Source organism: Phacochoerus africanus, chromosome 15 (assembly GCF_016906955.1).
Source record: "Phacochoerus africanus isolate WHEZ1 chromosome 15, ROS_Pafr_v1, whole genome shotgun sequence".
In the NCBI taxonomy this organism is placed as follows: domain Eukaryota; kingdom Metazoa; phylum Chordata; class Mammalia; order Artiodactyla; family Suidae; genus Phacochoerus; species Phacochoerus africanus.
Window position 1 is genome coordinate 11,232,163 of NC_062558.1, and position 17,109 is coordinate 11,249,271.

General features: G+C 46.8%; 1 protein-coding gene across 8 annotated transcripts in view; it reads left to right on the forward strand.

The window, feature by feature from the left end:
- PTK2B (protein tyrosine kinase 2 beta) overlaps nt 1-17,109 on the forward strand; it is a 131,965-nt gene that overhangs the window by 63,942 nt on the left and 50,914 nt on the right. For all 8 annotated transcript variants that reach the window (XM_047761494.1, XM_047761491.1, XM_047761496.1 and 5 more), the window contains one exon: nt 1,387-1,627. In XM_047761494.1, coding sequence (XP_047617450.1) covers nt 1,424-1,627 — 204 coding nt within the window. In that variant the 5' untranslated portion in view covers nt 1,387-1,423. The remainder of the gene's footprint in view (nt 1-1,386; nt 1,628-17,109) is intronic.

A 17,109-nucleotide genomic window follows, 5' to 3' on the forward strand; every position in this document is an offset into this window, starting at 1 on the left:
ACTGCTGTGGCTTGGGTTTGATGATTCTTGGCCCAGGAACTTTTGCATGCCACAGCCAAGGCCAAAAATGAAATAAAATAAAAGACTCCTTGCAGCTAATGAATGTCTTCTTCCCTTCCAGTGTCCAGCACTGTGATTGAATGAACATAGACTGTGCTCCCATGTCTAGAATAGTTGTCTCCACACTTGTATTTGAACATTGCCAGCTCTGTCCTCTGACCCCCAACTCCTGGTCTAGGAATGTCCCCCTATAATCACAGTCTCTTGTGCAAAGGGAGATACTTTTCTGTAGGAATAGGCTCCTAATAAGAGCTAAGCTTAGTCCAGAATGGAACTTCCTAACCCTGCCCTAACATTAGAAAAATCCTTGGAAACTTAAAAATACCAATGCCAGGCCTCCCACAGACCAACTCAGTGATGATCTCTGGGGACAGGGTATGGATTTAGACTTTTTTAACAGCTTCCCAGGAGATCCTCATGTGCAGCAAAGGCTGACACCCCTGTCTGGAGGTAGAACTTTCATTGTTTCCTTTGGGTGCTCCTGCTTTAGAGCTGTGGGCATAAACCCTGCAGAGCTGTTGTTGAAACAAGAGGCCAGGACCAATTTGGGCTGAGATTTGGGGTGAACTAAAAAGTCCTAGGATTCTTACAGTCTATATAGATGTCAACCAAACTGTCATCAGAGCTGAGCTGGGTCTTCTAGGGGCCCAGCCCCCCACTTCACTCCCCAGCAGAAAGACCTCCCAGGATAAGTGCTGGGGTACTGTCCCTCTGCCCATCCATGGTGAATGATGAGCTGTGGGATGACTTCCTGTGGGACTGAGGCCTCTGGGTGGGGGCAGGGAAAGCCACCAGCTGAGAGGCTGGCCCCCAACCTGGGCCCCTTCCTCTTTGCTCCATTCCAGTGCCCTCCAGGCCACCCATTCTCCACTTCAGTTCCTTCTTGGCTTCCCCTGGGCCCCCTCCACCCTTGTGCCTGTTTCTCCCCTGCTATTTTCTACTGTCTCGCTCTTCGCTTTTTCTGCTCAGCTGTGCCTTGGAACCATGCTGGGGCCGCCTCCTCTCACAGCTGCGTTTGCAAAGTGTGGGCCCCTTGCCTGGGAGCCTGTGTGGGAGGAGAGAAGTGATGGAGAGAGGGGGCTTCTAGCGGAGCTCTCTCTGCCTGTGAGCTCCAGGTCCGGGTTAATACCTGGCTGTGTCTGCAAACTGCTCCTTTGTGCTTGCGCAACCCCATCAATGAAGCTGGTGACTTTAGAGGAGTTTTCAGGAGTGGGAGGGTGTGTTTGTGTAAGTCTCAGAGCGTGGTGGGTACTGTCCCTGGGGATGAGGCCTATGGGCCCGCACCCCCACCCCCGCTTCAGGGCTGTCCCTCTGCTGTCTCCGCAGGACTGCAATGTGGCGGTCCTAGCCACCGTCTGAGAGGATGTCCGGGGTGTCCGAGGCCCTGAGCCGAGTGAAGGTGGGCACGTTACGTCGGCCGGAAGGCCCCCCAGAGCCCATGGTGGTGGTGCCAGTAGACGTGGAAAAGGAAGACGTGAGGATCCTCAAGGTCTGCTTCTATAGCAACAGCTTCAACCCCGGGAAGAACTTCAAACTGGTTAAATGCACTGTGCACACGGAGATCCGGGTGAGTGTGGCGGGCGCTGCCTGCTCCGTCCATCTTTATGTCTCTCCCTCGCCTTCCTGGGCAGAACATCATTCTTTCAGCCTTGGCTCTTCTGTGTCCACCCCCTGGCCAGAGGCACCAGAGGGACATGGCCAGTCTGCAGCACCTCCGGGGCTCCACTGCCTGGGGTGTAGGCTTCGTTTGAACCCCACATCATTTGCTGGAGCTTTGATTCATCTCATCTCAACTCATTCAGTATTGATGACATTTAAGGCTCTGCAGGGGACGTAAACACCCCCACCCTCCAAGAGTTTACCCTCTCATGGAATTCGAATGAGAGAGATACACACGCAATAGCATTGAAAATAGGACAGAAGTCTTTTAAGACATGTGCTGGGCGCCTAGAGAAGGGAGCTGGTGAGACATTTAGAGGATGGTAATGAACTAAAGATGCCCTCAACCAGGTGCGTGGTTGCCAGGGTCAGTACTTCAACTGGCTTATTCTCATCCAGGGTCATGGATTCTGTTTTGCAAATCCAGTTACTCATAGTCATGAGGGCACCTAGGCACCAGTAGGCCAGTTCACCTTCACCAAATGTATATGAACTTGTCATCAGAAGCAGAGTCACAGTACCCTGATTTTAAACACCTACATTTACTGAACAATGACTCTACTCAGCCTGAATCAATCCCTCTATGTTATCTCACTGAACCCTCCCACAACCCCATCAGGTAGATCCAAGGAGGAGAGCCCTTCCCACTGCCCGGAATAATCCTTTCTGATGATGTAGAAAAAGCCAAATTGGTTGTCCAGAGCCTGCTTGGTGGGCTTGTGATTTGAACCAAGGGATCAGGGTGCTATTGGAAAGACTCACAGGTCTGACAAAGGCTGGAGGAACCATCTGTCATCCCCTCATCACCACCCCTCCCCTGTCCTGGGTCACTATCCCCCAAACTCAGTGAGTGTCTCTTCTGGGCGGTGCTGGCAGCAGCCTCTCCACGTCTGTCCCTTTGGCTGCCTTCCGTCTATAACAGCACACACTGTGCTTCAACGCGCCCGAGCAGAATGTGATTGATTAGGTCATTGTTTTAGCCAGATGTCACAATTGATTATGGTTTGGTTCTTTCCTCTGTTTCCTGTAACTGGTTTGATTAGGGCCTTGTTTGCTCCTCTTACCGTTCCAGATATGTAGGTTCAATTATGTCCTGAGCATAAACCCTGGACACCTCCCTCCAGGGGGATGTTTTCATAGCTCCTTAACTGTGTACTTCTTGAGTCTTCCTTTGGGTGTATCATCTTTACAGAGAGCTGATACCCTCTACTGTGGGGTTTACTAGTTTAATTTTCAGAAGTTGACTTGGTTTCCAAGTTGGAGCACCCCCCCCCCCACCTTTGAAACCAAAGAGCATCTGGTTGGACCAGACTCGAATGTGTTCTGTGGCCTTCTGGTGAAAAGGGACCCTAAAGAATCAGGAGATTTGAAGAAGCAGCACTGAAGAGAGCAGAGGGCTTTCCAACAGGGGGGAACAGCAAGAACAAAGGCAGAGAGGCTGCTGCACAATGAATAGTTCGGTTTGGCGAGAGCATGGGTTATATTTAGAAAAGTATCTAAAGTCAAGATCAGAAAGGAAATTTGATTACAGATAAGGGAGGGCCATAATATCAAGTTGAGGAATTTGGACTTGGACAGGCACTAGAAACACACCACTTTAAAACAGGGGAAAGGCTTTCCTGGACCTGTCTGATGTCTTGCTAGCTGCTTAAGGGGAAAAAAATACAAGGCGGGAGAGGGGGGGGGCTACAAAAAGGATGATGAGACCCAAGCTTAAGAAGAATGGCCAGTCCTGGAGGCATTTTCTGGAGGGTATGAGAACAGAGACGGAGAGAACAAAAGAGTGAAGTGGTGCCTTGTAGGGATTTACATCCAAGCCTGATTGTTCCTGTTTCCAGTCTATCTTATAGGCAGCATGTCACCTGCTTATAGCCAAGAGCCATGACTCTAAAGCCACCTAGACCTTGAGCCAGATACTCTACTGTTAATGGTTTTATGGCATTAGAGCCTCCACTTAACCAACCTGGCTTCAGTCCTCTCACTCAGGGATCTTGCCCACCTGTAGCCTTATTGTAAGGATCTGAGGTGATAAGTGAGAAGCATCTAGCAGGAGCTCAGTCGTTGGAAGCCATTCACTGTGGGGGTATTTATTAGGTTACTCCCCTGCTCTAGTATCTCCAAGTGTTCCTAATTGCCCAGAGGATAAAATTCAAATCATCTTTTACGTTTATCCAGTTATTTATCATCTTTTCAAAATAAGAAGTAATATGGTCAAATCTGTGTTTTGAAACAGTACCCAGTGTCCTACAAGATGTTAGAAAATACATCCTGGAGAAGGTGGTTTATGGTCAAAGAAATTTGGGGAATATTCAGTTAAACAATTCTGAACAGAGTCATTTGTGACAGGCTGTCTCAGAACCTTAAATATGCTGTTATGCCTGGTGGGTCCCTAAGAAAAGGACACAGAGGTAATATTTTCTTAAGTCAGCCTTTTCTTATTTGCCTAAGAAGCCTTTCTCTTAAGAGTTGGACAACTAGTTCTCTAGGAAATCATTTAGGGATGTTTTCCCTAAACTCTGACTGAAGTACAAAAGCACTGACAGAGGAAGAGGAAAGGCTGGTGAAAAGGAGATGGGTTAGGAAGCTGTGGCTGTAGTGTGGGCAGGAAACGTTGAGGGCCTGATCTAAGAGAAAGACATTGGGAACAAAGACACGTCAACAGATCTGAGTGCATCTAAACAGTCAGAATCAACAGAACTTGGTGATTAACTAGATGTATGGAGGAAGAGAAAGGAACGAGAGAAGGATGACTCACGCTTTTGCTTGAGCAACTAAATGTGCGTTGGTACCATTCATTGAGATACCAACAGAGGAAGAAAGGGCATTCTGAGGTTTCAGCTTTGCACGTGTTGTGTGCGCAGTGTTTATGAAACACCTATAGGGAGGAACATGGGCCTAGAGCTGAGGAGGGAGAAAAGAGCTCGAGATGAGGATTTGGGAATCACTTTGTGATGGATACCATGCAAATGTGTGAGATCACCCATGAAGAATGAGTAGAGCAAGAGAATGAGTTCCAAGTAGGAAACCTTGGGAAATTAACTTCTAAGGAGCTGATAAAAAGGGGGCAAGTGAGGAAAAAAGGAAAGAATCATCCAGTGGAAGATGGAAAGAACCAAGAGAACAGAAAGAGGAAACTTTGGGGAAAGAGTGGGTAGCAGTGTTAGACACTCAGAAATGTCAAGTCAGATATGGCTAAAAATAGGTTCATTGGCTTTAGCAACAGGTGCCCAGATCTTTTTCTGGGCAGGTTCAGTGAAAAGATGGGGGCAGAAGCCATTGTGTAGTCAGTTGGAGAGTGGAAACAGTGAATATTTCCATTTCAGAGAGGTTTCATTCATGAAGGGAAGGAAAGAGGCGAAGGCAAGAGGAAGGGTGTTACCAGCAGAGAAAATAGCATGTACTAAGATCCCGAAGTAGCAAAACATGTCAGGTTTGAAAAGATGTCCAAGGTTGACTAATTAAACCATGGTAATGATTTGGGGTTTTACCCCATCTCCTGTGGAAAACCACTGATAGAGTTTAACTACATGAGTGACACTACATTGCATTTTTAAAAGATAACTTGGGTTACATAGTAGAAAATCTATTGGAGAAGGCAAGAATGGATATGGAGAGATGTTAGTTGGCTATTGCAGTGGTCTAGATAAGAGATAATGGTAACTTAGGAGTTCCCGTCATGGCGCAGTGGTTAACGAATCCGACTAGGAACCATGAGTTTGCAGGTTCGATCCCTGGCCTTGCTCAGTGGGTTAATGATCCGGCATTGCCGTGAACTGTGGTGTAGGTTGCAGACACAGCTCAGATCCTGAGTTGCTGTGGCTCTGGTGTAGGCCGGCATCTACAACTCCAATTGGACCCCTAGTCTGGGAACCTCCATATGCCGCAGGAGCAGCCCAAGAAATGGCAAAAAGACAAAAAAAAAAAGAGAGAGAGAGAGATAATGGTAGATTAGATGAGTACTGTAGCCATGAAAATGATCATGGTCATGATGGTGATGATAATGTTGACAGTAGTGGTGATGGTTATTGTTATGGTAGTGGAGATGATGGTGGTGGAGATGATGGTGGTGATGATAACGTTATGATGATGGTGGTGGAGATGATGGTGGTGGAGATGATGGTGGTGATGATAACGTTATGATGATGGTGGTGGAGATGATGGTGGTGATGATAGTGTGATGATGGTGGTGGTGATGGTGGTGGTGATGATAATGTGATGATGATGGTGGTGGAGATGATGGTAGTGATGATAACGTGATGATGATGGTGGTGGAGATGATGGTGGTGATGATAATGTGATGATGGTAGTGGAGATGATGGTGGTGGAGATGATGGTGGTGATGATAACGTGATGATGATGGTGGTGGTGATGATGGTGGTGATGATAATGTGATGATGGTGGTGGTGTGATGGTGGTAGTGGTGATGATGGTGGTGGTGATGATAACGTGATGATGATGGTGGTGGAGATGATGGTGGTGATGATAATGTGATGATGGTGGTGGTGGTGATGGTGGTGGTGATGATAATGTGATGATGATGGTGGTGGTGATGATAATGTGATGATGGTGGTGATGGTGGTGGTGATGATAACGTGATGATGATGGTGGTGGTGGTGGTGGTGGTGATGATGGTGGTGATGTGGTGATGATGATGGTATTGATGATGGTGGTAATGGTGATGGTGATGATGGTGATGGTAGTGGTGATAGTGGCGATGGTGATGATGACGTGATGCCACTTCTGGTGGTGGTGGGTGGGTAGTGGTGATGAGCGTAACCAGCACTTTTGAAAGCACATCACATGCATTATCTCATCGACTCCTCAGAAGAACCCCATGGAGTACATACGATTATTATCTCCATTTTATATATAAGGAAAAAGATTCAGATGAATTAAGCAAATTTTTAGTTAAGTAGTGGGGCCTGCTTTTAAACCCAGGCAATCCTCTGGTCTATGGAAAGAAGTGATTATAATCCAGGAAGCTTAGAAAATTGAAGGTTTTGCTAATGGACAAGAGATGTAGGAATAAAGAAGAGGGAGGTGTCAAGAATAGCAGCCCTAATTCAGGTGGACATGTTTCCACTCCCTCAGATGAAGAGCCCTTCATGAGAAACTGGTTGGAGAATGAGGAGTTCATAGGTTCAGTTTTGGACCTGACAGGTGCAACTGAAATGCTCTAACATGTTCACCTTATATTATATACGTGAGAATGTTGAGTAGATTGTTTGATATGTGATCTAGCAGGAAAGAAAACTAGGCTGGTGATAGACATTTGAGTGTTGTCAGCCTCTGAGTGGTGGTTAGAACTATGGCTATGGGTAAGTTCATCAATGAAGGAGTCCGGAAGAATTTCATCATCCATTCCACGAATATTTGTGGAGTGCCCCCATGTGCCTGGCACCATGCTGGCTATGGCCCCGGAAGTACCATTAAATCCAAAACATAGATGCACTCCCTGCTTTCAGTGGGCTTTGAGGCCAAGGACCCGGGCTAATGAACAACATTGACCCGCACTAATGAATGAACTTTTACAAATGGAGACAAGTGTTCTGACAGGAAAGACAGATTCTGTGAGAGCATAGAATGCAAGAGAGCTTGGTCCAAACATCGAGGAACCAGGCCTATGTGTAGACACCGTGCATATGCGTGTAGGTCCAGTCTAGCTTCCCTGGTGGAGATGTTCTTGGACAGAACCCTCCGACCGTCCACTTTCTAAAAAGCTTCTTCCACTCCTGCCCTAGCTGGGCTTCAGCCTCTGAGGGATTTTTCCACTTCCAGCTCTGTATCTTCTTTCACGATCTTTCCCATGTCAGAGTATTGCCAGCCAGCCCTTTCAAGCTTGCCAAGCACTTGTCCTTCCTTAAGAACACTTCTGAAATTCTAACACCTCCATATAGCTGTGTCTGATCAAATAGCAGCAATGGAGAACCGCCTTGGCACAGTCCATGTGGTAGCACATTTCCAAAATGTGGTTACTCCATGCATACTTGGTGAGTTCTATTTTTCTTTTTATTCTCCGCTTCTTTCCATACAAATGTAATCACCTCAAGATGCTGTCTCTGGGCTATTAAAAGCTACGTAAATAAGCACTGGCTCTTGTGCTTAGGACCCAACAGAAATTAGACAGGTACTGAGAGAAGGAGCAATGTGCCGAATGAAAAATGGGTTTGGCTCCTCTTGATTTTCCATTTCCCTTTTGTTTGATATTCATAAGAAACTGCATTTATTTGGGAGCTCTGGAGTTCTGGAGCAAGTGGAGGCTTCTATCATGTAATTCTCTAGCATGCTAATTTGCTTATCTGGAAAAGGGGTTAAGATAACACTTCATAAACAACACTCTGTAATGCTGCCCAGACATGCCCACACAGGGCGTCTCTCTTTGACTCTTACAGCCTCGCCTTCATTTCTCTCTTGCTCTCTCTCTCTCTCTGTCATTCTCTCCCTGCTCCTTTCTTCTCTTACTCTCTTTGGGGTAGGTTGACCATATGCCCCAGTTGTGTCAGATGGTCCTAGTTTATACATACTGTCCAGGGGTGACTATCAACAGTGCCCCTGCCAATCTCAAGAGCATCGTGATTGGGTAGATGACTTATATGGTCACCTACTTCTCAGTGCCATTCTCACTCCTGTCTGCCCGGCATGCTGACTTGCTGGCTCGTGGTGTTTTCTCTCTCCTGCTGACCCCAGTTGACCCACTCTCTGCCTGGGCTCATCTCTATCCATCAGCGGACCATCTGTGTCTCACACAGGAGGGCCTTAAGCAGAAAATGAGCCTCTTGTCTGTGATGCGATGTGGTCCCAAGGATTTGGGAGCTAGTGGAGCCCCCAAATCCCAAACCCTCTCCCTCGGCCAGACTTTATTATGCCAAAAAGCTACAATCAAGATTCATTCTTGAGAGTTCCCATTGTGGCGCAGCAGAAACGAATCCTACTAGGAACCATGAGGTTGTGGGTTCGATCCCTGGCCTCAATCAGTGGGTTAAGGATCCAGCATTGCCGTGAGCTATGGTGTAGGTCACAGACTTGGCTTGGATCTGGCATTGCTCTGGCTGTGGTGAGGGCCGGCAGCTATAGCTCCCATTAGACCCCTAGCCTGGGGACCTCCATATGCTACGGGTGCAACCCTAAAAAGAAAAAAGAAATCTATCCTTGTTATGTCCTGAAACATCACCCCACTTAGAATCCACATTAACACTCCAGGAGGTCAGAGACAGAAACATCCTGTGCCCTTCCCACCTGGTCCAGTTGTGTCCCCTCTCCTTTACAGCAAGGATTCCAGGCCATGGGGTGGCCAGCAGGTATGCCTTGCCTGGTGTATGGGGAGGGCACAGTCCAGTCCCAAATGCAGCCTGCTCTACACATGCTTGGACTCACTGCCCTTTCTGGAGATCCCGTGGTCATACAATACATTCCAGAATATTCCCAGAGAGGCAGATTTCAGAGACTGTGACCCATTATCCCTGCCCTATACTCGTCAAACATTCATCCCAGTTAGTTTCAAATTTAAACGTATCACTTAATCCAGTCACAGGACTATGGATTGAGGGTGTGCCCTCACCCCCTACCCCAAATCCATACGTTGAAGCCCTGACCCTCCCCAACCCCAAGCAATGGTATTAGGAGGTGGGCTTAAGGTCATGACAGTAGGACTCCCTTGATGGACTTAGTATCCTGAGAAGAAGGAGAAGAGACCAGAGCTTGCTCCTCTGCCAGGTGAGGACACAGCCAGAGGATACAGCCTGGTCTACAAACCAAGAAGAAAGCACCCATCAACAACCCAGTCTGTTGGCACCTTGGTCTTGGACTTCTCAGCCTCTAGAACTGTGAGAAGTTGAAGTGGTCATGTAAGCCACCCAGGCTGTGTTATCTGGTATAGCAGCCTGAGCACACACACAGAGCTAGCAGCCCTGTTGTGGCCAGAGGAGACTCTCCAGCCCACAGTTTTGGGCTCACGTTCATTGTTTCCAGAACAATCCCTGCTGCCCTCGTCACTTGTTTCCAGACATGAGACCACAAGGTGGAGGTGCAAAAGGAAGGGAAGCTGCTGTTGCTAAGACAAAGGTCACCCTAAGGTGAATGACAGAGCCTCACAGCCCCCCAGACGTGAGCACAGTCTCTGGAAACCTGGGAGGAAGGGGCTCAGTCAGGAAACCACAAACTGACACCACAGACACTCTCACAGGCCTATAAAAAGAGGTACATTCACAAAGACCTCTCCTTTCTGCACCCCCTCCCCATTTCCTGTGTGTCTTCAGCGAGCCACCCACCCCCAACCCTGCCACCCTACCCACAGAGGCCGAGCAGAATTCTGGACACCCTTGTTCACTGTGTGCCTAGAACTGGTACGTCCACATCTAGCAGTTAGGCGCCCATGCTTACATTTCTATTTTTAATCCGGAAGTTGCATTGCTGAATGTCCTTGTCAGGGATGGGCCTTTAGCACATGCAAACAAAATGCTTCCAAAGTGATCTTATATTAACTTAGATTATTTTGCTCTCCAATCACTTTTTTAAAAAATGATCCCTGGGAGTTCCCGTTGTGGCTCAGTGGTGATGAACCCGACTAGTATCCATGAGGATGTGAGTTTGATCCCTGGCCTTGCTCAGTGGGTTAAGGACCTGGCATTGCTGTAAACTGTCACAGACGCAGCTTGGATCTGGTGTTGCTGTGGCTGTGACATAGGCTGGCAACTGCAACTCCAATTTGACTCCTAGCCTAGGAACTTCCATATGCCACAAGTGTGGCCCTAAAAAGGCAAAAAAAAAAAAAAAGATCCCTTCGGTGTGTGGAGCACTGGAAACTTCTATAGCTACTGTCTGTTTCCCGGGGCTGCTGGCACGAACGTGTGGCTTACACAGCAAAGGTGAAGTGTGCTCTCCTGCAGATCTGACCTGAAGGCCAGAAGTCCCGGATCAAGGGGTCAGAGGACTGGGCTCCCTCCAAGGCGGAATCCTTCCTTGATTCTTCCAGCTTCTGATGGCTCCAGGCTTCCTTGGCTCAGGGCTGCCTCGCTGCAAACTCTGCCCTTCACCTCCCCTGCTCTTCCCTCTGTGTGTCACTCCTCTGTGTGTCTTTTATAGTGACACTTGTCACTGGATTTAGGACTCTCCCTCTCCCCCTAAGATAGTCCAGAATGATATCCTGAGATCCTGAACTTAATGACATCTGCAAAGATCCTTTCTCCAAGTGAGGTCACGTTCAGTTTCCAGGGCCTCTTATCTGGGGGCCACCATTTGAGCCACGACAGCCATCACTTAGGCTCATGATGGCAGTTGCTGGTACCCCCACTCAGGTGTACACAGAGTGGAGTACACAATACAGAGGAGAGTGTAAATACTTTGCACACGTACAACACACCCACACTGACGCAGGCTGTGTCAGGAAGTGACCATGGAGCACGGGCTGATGAAAGCCTGTTATGTCCCCCTGCTCTTTCCTGGGCTTCTGCATGGAAGCTCTGGGCTGTCTCTGCCCTGGCGTGATTCTCATGACACTGTCAGCCTACGTGATGCCATAAGCTGGTCCCTTGGTGATCATCTGGTCTCCAGGTGATCTCATCCAGTCACATAGCTTGAAATTCTCACTTTATACAGTGGTGCCTGGATTTGCAATGCCAGCTCCAGCCTCCTCCCACGACTCCAGCTCACATGTCCACCTGCCTACCATCGCCATGGCCGCCTATTCCATACGAAGAATCAGCTCAGAATCCTCTCCTGAAACTCTGCTTCTGGTTCCATCAAGGGCAGTTCTGTTCTTTCAGTTATTGTGTCTCTGGCTATTGACCTTGGAGGCCTCCTTGAATTCTTTCCTCCTCCCACACTCTGTGCTCAGTCCATCAGGAACGCCTGTCAGCTCCACCATCAAAAACATATCCAGACTCTGACCACTTCCCTCTCACCACCTCCACAGCCTCTACCCTGGTCCAGGCCATCAGCATCTCTGCCTGGAATGATGCATTCACTTCCCAAGTGCTTCTGCATGTCTCCCTCTGTGGTCTATTCTGCATGGTGAATTTTTAAAACATAGGTCAATTAGATAAAGGGATATATTTAAGGTATAGCATAGATTATATCACTGCTTTACTTTCAACTTTATGATGACTACTTATCTCACTCAAAATGAAGTCCAAAGTCCTTACATTGGCCAGCAACAGGGGTCAGCCAGCAATGGCCTGCAGGCCACCTATGGCCCACCACCTGTTTTTATAAATAAAGTTTTATTGGGACATAACCACAGTCACTCATTTATGTATTATTTATGGTGCTTTTGACCTACAGTGGCAGAGTTGGGTACTTGCAACAGACTGTGTGGCCCACCAAGTTTACAGAAAAAGTTTGCCTGGCCCTTCTGACCTTTCCTCCAGGACCTTCCCACCTCAGCCCCAGTGGCCTCTTTGCAGTAGCCCAACCATACCAAGCACACAGGGCCTTGCAGATGCCACCTTGGGTGCAATCTGGTCCTTTTGCCTGGGAGGCTCTTTCCCCACGAGGCTGCCCCTCCCTCCCGACTTCCTTCAGAGATCCATTCAAATGCTCCATTATCAGAGAGGGCTTTGCTAGTCACTCCATGTAAAATTGTAGCCCCATGTCATTCTGTTCCCTTACCTGCTTTGCTTGTCTTCTTGGCACTTATCAGAATCTGAGATGTTTATTATATTTATTTGTGTATTTTTTACCCCCAAAAGAAAATAAGCTCCATGAGAGAGGGACATTTTGTCTCCCCAGTTTGCTGAGTTTATTAATAAGTAGTTATTTCATGATGGATGGATGGATGGATGGATGGATAGATGGATTCGTTATAAAGCCAGAAACTGGCTAGAGTTCTATCTCTCAACTGCAAATTCTAGCAAAGGAGAGAAAGTTCAGGACTGACTTGATGTGCACAGGGGGCATTAAATGCCCAAGAGGTACTGTGAACAGGGCGTGCATGTGGCTTCATATAACCCCTACTTATAGGCTTCTCAGGCGAGGTGGACAATCTGAGCCCCTGCGGCGCGCATGCATGTGCGCACGTGTGTGTGTGTGTGTGTGTGTGTGTGTGTGTGTGTGTGTGTGTATGCGCGCACGCTTGCGCAAAAATACTGGTCATCCAAGTTGCATCCAAATTCACTGAATCAGAACCTCAGAGGGACTGGGACCAGTCACTACCCTGAAAGACCCACTTCTGCCTGCAGGATGCCCACCTGGCTTACACACCCTGAAGGATTATCAACAGTCACGGGGATGGGGGACAGGGTATGAGGTCATGGTAGAAAGGCTGAGAGCTCACAGAATACTCAGTCTTTTAGGGTCTGTGGAAGGGTGACAGACAGATGGCTGATGGGACAGATTTGAAGACAATGTCTATAGATGGACACCGGGTGGTTGGAGGGGGCACCATTGCACTCCCATTTCTCTCACCCTAGCACTCGACAGGTTGTATGGGAACTGCCTCTTGTCAGTCTCTAAACAGAGGTGGCCTCCTGGAAAGCAGGGACTGCGTCTTATTCACCATTATCTCCCCCGTGCCTACTCAGAGCCCAGCACGCAGTAGGCACTCACTCAATACATATCTGTGGAATGAATGAATCAGCTGTGGATGAGCAGAGGCTATAGAGCATTCAAATGAGACTAAGAATCTCCTACATCATTTGATATAAAGACCAAGTAGGAAGTTGACTAGAAGGAAGTTTGGCCTTCATCAATGTTAAAGGGGAGGAGGGTTAATAGAATTTCAGCTGGTTTAAAATAGAATTTCCTGTATATTCTTGGGCAAGTCATTTGACCTCCCTGCGTCTCAGTGTCTTCATTGAAAAAGAGAATCAAATTAAGGGATCTCAAATTTACTTAAGGCTCTCAAATTCCGGTCTAAGTTTTATGCGCTTAATAAACGTCTGAACATTTGAGAGTCTGTCGAGTGGTAGAGTTTATTCTTTGGCTGCATCAGTGAGGTCTCCTTTCATGTATGAGCAGCTGGATCTAGAAGGCAAAATAGCTGTTTAACTTAACCTTTATTAAGACCTGAGTGAATTTTGGCCATTCTTTCCACCTCTGGCCCTGTGACACTTATTGTCTAGTCAGCAATTTAATTTTAGAGTTTCATGTTCTACAGGGAGTTTATTCATCTCTTAAAAGCTGAGCCTATAGGTAGGGTCTGAGAGCTCTACCAGGCAGCACATGAGCCAAGCACGTGGGCATAACCTATAGCATTTGCTTCAAGTTGCAAGCTGATGTCTTCTCCTATCATTTATCTATGGATTTTTTTTAATTGGCCACACCCATGATATGTGGAAGTTCCCGGGCCAGGGATTGAATCCGAGCCACAGCAGCAGCTTATGCCACAGCTGTGGCAAAGCCAGATCATTTACCCAGTGCGCCAAGCCTGGGGATTGAACCCACCTCCCCAGCACCCTGAGCTACTGTGGTTGGAATCTTAACCCATTGTGCCATGGCAAGAACTCCTAACTGGATATTTTATGCCTAATCTGCCCAACCAGGTCTAATATAATAACTCAACCTAAACATTTATTTTTGAGTCTTTTTTTTTACAAGTAAAATGAATATATGTAAGACAAAATGAAAGGAAAACTATAAATCATCATTTCTCATTAATGTAGATGTAAAAATCACCAATAAAATATTAGAAAATAGAATCCAATAATATGTAGCATGAATATACGTTCATTCAATAATAATAATAAAAATAATGACATTTTATTTAGCACTTATGGGCAAAGCAGTTTGCTGAGCTCTTTACATGTACTATTTCAGTTAATCCTCACAAGAATCCTATGAAATAAGGAAAAAAAATTTTTTTGGCCATACCCATGGCATGTGGAAGACCCCAAGCCAGAGACCAAACCTGTGCCATAGCAGCGACCAGAGTCTGTGCAGTGAAAACACTGGATCCTTAGCCCACTGCACCACAAGGGAACTTCTCAATTTTACAAATGAGGAAATCAAAGCAAAGAAGTTAACTTGCACAAAATCACAAAGTAAGTCAGAGATCCTGACTCCTGAGGCCATTCTCTTTACTGCAATATATACAAATGTTCAAACATGGGAAACGCAGAATAAAAATTCATGTGTATAATTGCACCCCCCCGCCACACACACACACACACCACTTAAAATTGCGATATACTTCATTCTGGATTTGTTTGTTTCTACTTCTATCCCTATTAAGCTTTATATTATACCTTCCATTTATTGTACTAGAAGCAGTTTCCAAAGTGACTACAAGCTCTTTATACAATTTACAAACTAACATCTAAACCCTGTGTGGTCCTCCCATCTTTTTCACGGCCCATTTCAAACTGTCTGGATTGGTTGGTTACTGTGAGTTTTTGTGCTTTTAAAATTGCTATAGTGAGTTTTTTTGTATACAGGATTTTTGTGTATTTTGAATTATTTCTTCAGTTTATGCTTTGTCCTAATCAGCTCAGGCTGCCGTAACAAAATGCCACAGGCTAGAGGACTTAAACAGCAGAAATTTATTTCTCCCCATTCCAGAAGTCCAAGATCAGGGTACCGGGGTGGCTGGGTTCTGGCAAGAGCCATCTTCTGGGCTGGCGGATGCCACTTCTTGCTTTCTTCACATGGCAGAGAGGAAGCTCATCACTCTGGTATCTCTTTTATAAAGGCACTGATCCCATTCATGGGGGCTCCACTCTCATGAGCTAATCACCTCTCAAAGACTTCACCTCCAGATACCATCACACTGAGTACTGGGGCTTCAGCATATGAATTTGGAGGTAACACCAACCCTCAGTCCATAGCATGCTTTCAGGCATAGAACTAAGTCAAAAATATAAACACATTTCAGGTTCTTTCTGCAATACATGTATACCTTTGGTCTCTGTCCTCACATTAGGATGGGAACTCCCTGGGGCCAGGACTTTGCCTCATTCTCCTGTATCCACAGCACCTGATATGGGGGATGTGCCCAGTTTGTAATTATTGACTACATGGAGAGGAATCATTGAGAGGCTTTCCTGTGTCATTTTTTGCATATGCAGAAGAAAATAAGTACCAAATAGATGAATCTGCCCTTCTCCCTGGGGGCCATTCCACATTTCCTGGAAGATGGCATTTGAAAAATGTGTAGGAGCCTTCTTTTGGGGTTGTTACGTTGTTTTCATTGTCAGGATGACCAAGGCCAGGGGCAAGGCATTCAGTGGGGCTGCAGCCATGGGTATTGAATGGTGCCAGCCCCCAAAGCCAACGTCACCCGTTAGGACTCACTGCTCTGAGTTACAGAGCGTTGCGATGAAAAGAACACCCCAAACCTGTCGTCACCTGATGTGAGAATAAAACCTCATTAGTCACATTCAAGCTTTGAGGCAGACACACATGCCAGACAAGCAAATCAGAGTCATTAAAAGGTATTGTATTAGAAGACTTTTTCAAAGTCCATGAAGTCCACCTGTTACTGTCCTGATGCATCTGTAATGGTCGCCATCCCTTCTAAATCTCAACTTGCCATGAAGAGCCTTCTCTGGTGGTTTATTAGTAAATCCAAACATCTGGCAGAATAATTTAATTTTTACAGAATATTTTTCAGAGATACCACCTATGTCTGTTCATTTAAAAAGAAGGTCTCATGGAGTTCCCACTGTGGCTCAGCAGAAACGAATCCAACTAGTATCCACGCGGATGAGGGTTCAATCCCTGGCCATGCTCAGTGGGTCGGGGATCTGGTGTTTCTGTGAACTGTGTTGTAGGTCACAGATGCAGCTTGGATCCCACCTTGCTGTGGGATTTGACCCCTAGCCTGGGAACTTCCATATTCCTTGGGTGAGGCCCTAATTAAAAAAAAAAAAAAAGGAGTTCCCTTCGTGGCGCAGTGGTTAACGAATCTGACTAGGAACCATGAGGTTGGGGGTTCGGTCCCTGCCCTTGCTCAGTGGGTTAACGATCCGGCGTTGCCGTGAGCTGTGGTGTAGGTTGCAGACACGGCTCGGATCCCGCGTTGCTGTGGCTCTGGCATAGGCTGGTGGCTACAGCTCCGATTCAACCCCTAGCCTGGGAACCTCCATATGCCGCGGGAGCGGCCCAAGAAATAGCAACAACAACAACAACAAAAAAGACAAAAGACAAAAAATAAAAAAATAAAAAAATAAAAATAAATAAAAAATAAATTAAAAAAAAAGGACCTCTTGTTGCCTTTTCCACTTGTTATTGCCCTTTTTCAGAGCTTTACTGCCTGTCTCCATGCACAGCAGAAGGAGAAAGGAAGGAGCCCGCCATCCTGAGCTTTGCCCGGGGAACATAAAGCCCTTTGTGGCTTTCTTGCTTCAAGCAGAAGGATGCTGCTTTTCTCTGCATTATTTCCTCCTGACCGACTTCTCCATGGCCATGACCTGACCTCCTCCTACAAGGCTCATTCTTCACATGTCAGCCGCCTGCCAC